The following is a 7,936-nucleotide window of genomic DNA, read 5'->3' as shown; positions in this document are numbered from 1 at the left end:
ACTCCAAACCTCTACTTGTGGCAGAGTATTTCCACATTGATTTGCAGTACAAGTGAAGAAATTGAGTACTTTTCCCGAAATTCCCGGCCACCACTGTAACTGTTCAATAGAAAGGAACGGCTAACTACTGCGAACCGGATCCCATCGTTCATTTCAAAGATTCGTTCAAAAGGCTCGATTCGTTTGCGAACGTCCCACCTCCAGTTGTTATGTTTAGGGAAGTAACGGTCATCATCAGAAACACTGATCTACAAGCTCACACAACCACTCCATACTTACTTACCAGGGACGCGTCGCGCTCAGACAGGCAGGCATTTAAATGCCAGAGACATTGGTTTGATCTGCTGAACACCATGAAACATAACGACTTATTTTTTATCGTCCTATTTGGGAGATATTGGCAAGAAATGAGTGTCAGCCACAGAAACCAACAACAACAACAACACTAGGTTTGTGATGATGGACACAACAAGCTGTTATTCACGTTGTTGACCATGGTGGCAATGGTGTGTGTGTGTGTGTGTGTGTGTGTGTGTGTGTGTGTGTGTGTTTTTGTCAAGCCAGCTGGTTTTCAAGTCACGTGATCTCCAACAACAGCCACACTTACTAAATAAATAACAAAGGTTTGAAGTTGATCTAAAATGTACTTGAGTAGTTAACAAAAGTATTGGGATCAAAAATGTGTGAAAAAATAAGTGAGGTCCCATTTCACAAGTTTTCAAATGTAAAAAAAAAAGAAGGGGGGGGGGGGGTATATGTTTTGTAATAATAATCAAAATCTACAAAGTAATTAGCCCTGGAATGACTTTGTCAATATTCCATGAATCACAGCCATAGATCGGTCCCCTTGCGCGGTGGTTCTGGTTAGCAGAGAATCTGCACGGCACTAAAGTGCTGTGCGTTACTTGTGTACTACTCACCCAATAATGTATTCCTCAGCCTTGGAGACAGATATTGTCCTGTAGTGTCATATCCCTTTGAAAGTTCTGGCTGAAAACGTGTATTTTGTCAAATATCTCCACTTCTCCAAGAGCTTTCCACACGGGCGACTTTCCGACAGACAGGCGAGGGGCCCCGGGCCCGGAATGACTGCTGGACTGGATATTCACCTTATTCCTGGTCCTCTCTATGGAGGCTGCCATTGCCTTTTACAAAGGGCGCTAGAGAGTTTTTCTCTGTGTGCTGCTTCAAAAACCTCTTTTCACTAACTTCACTTGCACTTCCTCCCAAGTAAGGAAGTGACACGGAATTGTCTGTTGCCAGATTTTGCCAAAGAAATAAGCCCAATAAGCAACTAGGCTCAGTTTTTACTACTTTACATTTACATTATAGCAGATCAGCAAGCTCACAATGTGTCACACTGCGACACATTGTGAGCTTTTATATTTGCTATTTAAAAAATATTGAGGAAATAATTTGAATAAATAAATCTGTGTGGAGGTCCCTGGCACCATATATGTTCAGGTGGGGGTCTGCGACTGTCGACAACTATGTTAATCTGGGGTCCTTGATATAAAAGGATTTGGGAACCACTGATTTAAAAAATATTAGAAAGTAAGGCAGCCCAATAAGCAACTACACTATTTTTGTTAAAAGACACAAATTGCTTATTATAAGCAGACATGGCAACACAGGTTAAAGGACCACCTCACCTCTGGGGCGCCGTCCAAACATATGCGACAGCTATCGTGTCCGTGTCGTTTGAGAATGAGGGGGGGGGGGTGGGAGGGTGGCTCCAATTCATTCTCAATGAAGGTCACGTGTTTTATTTTGTCTCTTGCAAATCTCTTGGCCAAAAGACAGCCTTCGGTTGAGCAAGAGACACGGCAACGACATGAAACCTTGTGACTTACATAGAAAATTAATTGGAACCTCCCCCACCCCCCCTCATTCACAAACGAAACGGAGAAGATGTCTCACGCATAGGCCTATATGTGATTGCGGCCTCAGACAACCAGATCTTATTTTATTATTGTTTGGGACACAGTATTTCTTTTGTGTTCAATCTTGGTTTTTAGATATTTTAAACGTACAGGGCACACAATTGACAGGTGCGTTGTTGTGATTGACGCGGGGTAATTAATCACACCACCTGTGTGATTGTGTGCCCTGTCGGATGTTCATTGTCACATGACTGATCATGAAGCAAAATAGTTAATTGGTAAAATAATAAATAAATTAATGTTTCTGCAATTAACAATGACATTTCTTACACTAGTCTTGCCCTCCATATGGGTCTAAGTGTGTGAGATAAACTCTGTACGTAGACACATACAGATACACCTGGCCTGGGGAGGGAACGTTAACGTTTCTCTTGTTTGTGCCAGGAAGGAATCATCCAACCATGGCGACCCTTCAGGAACGTATCGTGATCACCCTGGAGGAGCTGGGGAATGACGAGTTTGAGACGTTCAAATGGTATCTGAAGCAGTCTGTCAACCTCCAACAAGCCCCCCGCCAAGCCACGCGGACCTACACCGCTGATCGCATCGTTCAGACCTACGCCGGCGACGGAGGTATTAATAATAATTGGGCCTCACGATTATGACATTTTACATGACCATTAATTGTTGTCTCTCAAATAATTGCGATTAACAATTTAATTGTGTTTTTGTCGTTGACAGTTACATTTCTGTTTGGCTTTTAGGCTTTGAAGTTGCACATGGCAGATATGAGGCATAACCTAAAAAAAGAAAAGAAAAGACTGACATATTTGACAACTTTATACTTAAAAAAGAACTTTGATAGTGGAAATAGCCGATCTACAAGCTCAAAACGTGTCGCGATGCGATGCATTGTGAGCTTGTAGATCTGCTTTTTTCCACTACTTTTGAAAATCTTTCAACATGGAAACGATTATGACGATTATTACAATAATTGTGATTATGTAGAGAGTAAATTCAGGCATTATGACGCCATCAAGGCACTGCCAAAATACATTTTAGTCAACGAAATCAACTGTAGATTTAGTTGCCAAAAATCTTGTGATATTTAGTTGACTAAAACTAGACTAAAACTAAAACATTTCAGATGACTGAAACTACCGGTATATGAGTAAAACTAAATGCCATTTTATTCAAAGGTCTATGACTAAAACTGAATCAGAATTTGCTGTCAAAATCAACACTAGGTCAGATCATGGTGAATGTGCTGAAGAAGATCCACAGGAATGATCTAGTGAGGATGTTCCCCAGCATACGCACAGGTGGGTGAAGAGATGGTGACTGAACACAAATTATTTTATATTTCAGCTATTGAAAAATAGCAGATATACAAGCTCACAATGCGGCACCGCTGCAAGCTTCTAGATCTACTTTTTCTTTTTTAAATCATGAACATTTGTGCAAGTCTTTTGATATTTTTGACCCGATTCTATACATGTCTTGTAAATCCTTCAAAGGTTTTTTGAAAAACCTTTCTATGTCAGTTGTTTTTATACTTCTTCATGTCAAGGACCCCCAAAATTACATATTATTATTATTAGTAGTAGTATTTGGCCACGGAACCCCATCTCAAAATATGTTGTTCCAGGGACCCCCCAGAAGCAAACGTTTGAGTTACAAATGTTAACTTTAAAAAAAGATATATTCAAAGATTACACATTTTACGATTTCAAAAATAGCAGATCTACAAGCTCACAGCGCGGCACTCAGTGTTGGGGATAATCAATATGTCCATCCATACAAGACAAATGTGTCAAGTGTGGCAAAAAAGAATAATATTTTTTTTGTTTTACACACCATTATAATGTTCTTATTTTGATCATAAGACCCAATTACTGAAAGTCAAGTCTCCAGGTTTTCTTCAGAATATGTATGACACTGATTTATTACGACACTATGGCACATCAGTGTCGTAATAACTAGCACCAGTGGTTCTCAAATATCTTTATTTTAAAGGGCCTCTTTAACTCTGATTGTGTTCAAAGGGAACCAAATTGGGTCCATTTCAGTGGCGTCAGTTCAGCAAAAGCTAGGGTATGGCAATGATGGGAGTTCTCATGTGCACGCCCTGAGCACCGGCGTGCGTGAAAAAAATCGGGTTTTGTCAGTTTTTCCCCCGGGTTTCTACGGTTTCTTGGGCTGGATATGGTAGCCTGGAACGGTTGTGCAGCTACACTGGCATGTGAGTAAACGTGCCACGATAACAATAATGCATTGCACGTGTGCAGCTGACCTACAGAACCTGGGAATATACCATTGTCAAGATGTGGAGAATACAAGTGTGGAGAATATAATTATAATACCTTGTTAAAGTGACCATTTTGTTACATTTTGCATTTGTAGTTATTTTACTGTAATTTAACAACATAATAACCAGCACAGATAGACAAAGAGACATTCATGGATTTATATTTAAAAGTAACTTTTATTTTCCCCCCTGGACCCAGGCTATGGCAGCTGCATAACCCTGCCATACCCAATTGACACCCCTGGTCTATTTGGCTCCATTTGAACGCTCTCAGTGTTACAGACCTGTTATGGTCAATCAGGGCTAAGCTATTTATGTTTTTCTCATTTTGTATGTCTGTGGAGAAAAAAAAGAATTTTGACAACAGTGTCCAACACAAGCCAGGCGATAACCCATATATAGAATTGTGTTCAAACTATTATTTTCATCTCTCTCTCTCAGGGGCGTGAATTGGGTATGGCAGGGGTATGCAGCTGCCATACCCTGGGTCCAGGGGGGAAAATAAAAGTTACTTTTAAATATAAATCCATGAATGTCTCTTTGTCAATCTGCGCTGGTTATTATGTTGTTAAATTACAGTAAAATGCAAAATTTTACAAAATGGTCACTTAAACAAGGTATTATGATTATATTCTCCAGACTTGTATTCTCCCCATCTTGACAGAATGGTATATTCCCAAGTTCCGCAGGTCAGCTGCACAGGTGTAATGCATTATTGTTAATTGTGGCACGTTTACTAACATGCTAAGTTTAGCTGCACTTGAGCAACCCTTCCAGGCTGCCATATCCAGCCCAAGAAACTGTAGAAACCTGTGTAAAAAACTGAAAAAGATATATATATTTTTTCAGACATTGTGAAAATAGCCGATCTACATGCTCACAACGCCTCGCGCTGCGAAGCGTTGTGAGCATGTAGATCTGCTATTTTCACAATAGAACCGTGTTATACAAAATGTAACACCTCTTTTCCATGAGGACTCCCATCTTTGCCATACCCTAGCTTTTGCTGAACTGACGCCACTGCTCTCTCTACAGAGCCGGTTCTGCCAGTGCCAGCACAACAGCCGCCCGCAGTGCATCAAGTTGTGCAGCATGTTGCCCAGGAGGCCATCGCTAACCAAGCCACCACTGTCACCCTGACCCACGAGCAGCTGTCCAACATCAGGTCTACATTCCTGTGCATCATATGCCAAGGTCAGTACTGTAACTCACACACTCATTCTATAATAATGCAGAAGAAACCTATATTCAGATATGTTCAAAGCCACAAAGATTACTTTATGTTCTGGTGCAGATCCCAGGGTTTATTCAGAAGATAACAAATATATCGTCACTGTCGTAGAAACCTCTTATCTCCATTTTCTAACTTTTCGTGTTTTTTGGGTAAATGAATGCCCTACTTGATCATACTACAGCGGCTTACAAAAACAGCAAAAGTAGCAGATCCACAAGCTTGAAACGTGTTGCGTTTTGAGCTTGTAGATCTGCTACCTTTTCTGTTTTTGAGCGGTGCCAACGGATCCTACGTCTGGCTTTGTGTGTCCCTATCGTCACATGAAACTAATTAGTACGCAGAGACCGACTGATGTCAAGGACAGAACGACCCATACAAGGAGATATGCATGTGTCGTGTTTGATACCATCACTGTTACCTTTCAGGATTCAAATAGAAATATCGCAAATCTTTTTTTTTTCTTTTTTCAAACCTGAAAAGTAACAGTTTTGAACATGAGGTTTCCACCCGACAGAGGCGATATCCTGTTTAAGTACAGGGAAATTTGTATAAAAAGACATTTAGGAAACAGACACTATAGACACTATAGACTCGTAGCACGAGGTGTTGTGAGCTTGTAGATCGGCTATTTACGGCAAAGAGGTTTGGTGTAGAGGGGAAAAAAAGAGCACAATAAGTACCGAGTGAAGTCAAATGTATTAAGTATTGACGGTTCAAGTGGTTAAATATCTGATAACACAAATTTATATGAATCGAAAATACATTTATGATCAAAAGATTAAACTATAATGGGATCTATGAACAGGTTGTGGGGGTCCCTGCTTCAACTCTCTCTCTCAACTAAGGGGTCCTTAGCCTGAAAACTGTGAAGACCCCTGCACTAAACTATGTGTTTGTGAACGTTGCAGATGTGATGAGGAACCCGGTGGTGGCACCGTGCTGCCGCAGTCTCATCGGCTGTGGGGTCTGCGTGGCCCAGTGGACCAGAAACACACCAACCTGCCCCAAATGCAGGAACGAGGCCTTCCCAGACAGCCTGTTTGAAATCACAGGGATGGAGGGGGTCATCGCTGCGTTGAGGGACACCATCAGAAATTAGGCCGCATGTCAAGTTAGTCTTGTTAGTCTTGTCATTTTCTTTGAACCCATTTAGGCCTAACATTATTTAACGCTTTAACTATTGAAAAAAGTCGTGAAAATATTTGCAAATCTTTGAATATATGTATTTTCTAAGCGAACATTTGTAACTCAAATTTTGCTTCGGGGTGGTCCCTGGAACTAAATATTTTGAGATAGGGGTCCGTGGCCAAATTCATATCATTCTGGGGGTCCTTGACATGAAAAAGTTTGAGAGCCACTGACATGGTAGTCTCTCAAGAACAGACTAACTGAGCTCCAGTTAAGTGTAAAGGACCTTTTCTTTGACGATGGCGAGCCAGATTGCTGACATAGAAACATAGGTTTTTCAAAAAACCTTAGAAGGATTCAAAAGACACTTATAGAATCAGGTCAAAATTCAAATTTTCAAGATTTTTCAAAAATAGCAGATCTACAAGCTCGCAGCGCGGCACTCGGTGCCGCGCTGTGAGCTTGTATATCTGCTATTTTTTAATAGTTAAAGCATAAAATAATAATAATACACAGTAATGTGTACCCGTTCTGAATGTGTTAAAAATATACATTCCTTCATCATTTCTGCTTTATTTTGATATAAACGGAAAGATAGACGTGGAAATAGAACAGGGGAATGACACACAGCAGTCCTGTCTAGAGCCGGGATCGGGTCAACATGTTTCTGTCCGAGCAAGTCTGTTTACCCCGATTACACCTGTGTGGCCTTGACAATGACTGTGTAAAGGTGGACTGTTACAGATCCTACTTGCACAAACATTATGCCGTTATGATTTCAATATGACATTTCAGTCGTCTTCTGACCAGTGATGATCGTTAACGTACTGTAGGCTATTCATCTTCATGATGGGGGGCACTCTCCTTTCCGATATGTTGCCACTCCGACAGTGACTTCTTATTGTCGGAGTGGCAACACTTCCATAGAGGTTGAGGTTATGGTTAGGGTAAGAGATAGGGTTAGTGTCGGAATGGAGACATGTTGGAAAGGAGACATGTCGGAATGGAGAGATGCACTCCTTCATGATATGGACTCGACTGTTGACTGTTTGTTTTCGATGGTTTGTAAAAGACAAATTTAGTTTGACGTCCTCCATCACTCACTACTATCAATCAGTGGCTCAGGAGAGTGACCGCTCTTATCAACTTATTATCATTATTATTATTATTTATTACTACTAATTTATTTTACTTTCTACAGCCCTGATTTTTCTTTCTTACTATTTATTCAGGGGAGCCCAATGAGAGCAAGCTCTCTTTTTCAAGACGTCCTGATCACAGCACATAAAACACAATACAGACAATGAAAAACAATAACAAACATTTGAATAACCACATCACAACAAAATACAGAATATATAGTGTTACATGAAACGCGTGTCC

The 7,936-nt window shown here is 40.6% G+C and overlaps 1 protein-coding gene across 1 annotated transcript; it reads left to right on the top strand.

The window, feature by feature from the left end:
- Positions 1–290: 290 nt before the first annotated feature.
- On the top strand, positions 291–6,985 carry LOC308281270 (uncharacterized protein). Its single transcript, XM_080721408.1, has 5 exons — positions 291–449; positions 2,328–2,516; positions 3,131–3,205; positions 5,227–5,385; positions 6,334–6,985. Exons 2-5 carry the CDS (start codon positions 2,345–2,347, stop codon positions 6,522–6,524), a joined length of 597 nt encoding a protein of 198 aa, XP_080577534.1. The 5' UTR covers positions 291–449; positions 2,328–2,344; the 3' UTR covers positions 6,525–6,985.
- The last annotated feature ends 951 nt before the right edge of the window (positions 6,986–7,936 follow it).

The sequence above is a fragment of the Nannobrachium achirus genome (genome assembly GCF_963921795.1).
Source record: "Nannobrachium achirus genome assembly, chromosome: 3".
Lineage (NCBI taxonomy): Eukaryota > Metazoa > Chordata > Actinopteri > Myctophiformes > Myctophidae > Nannobrachium > Nannobrachium achirus.
The sequence above is the reverse complement of the archived record's forward strand: the minus strand, read 5'-3'. Positions and strand labels throughout refer to the sequence as shown.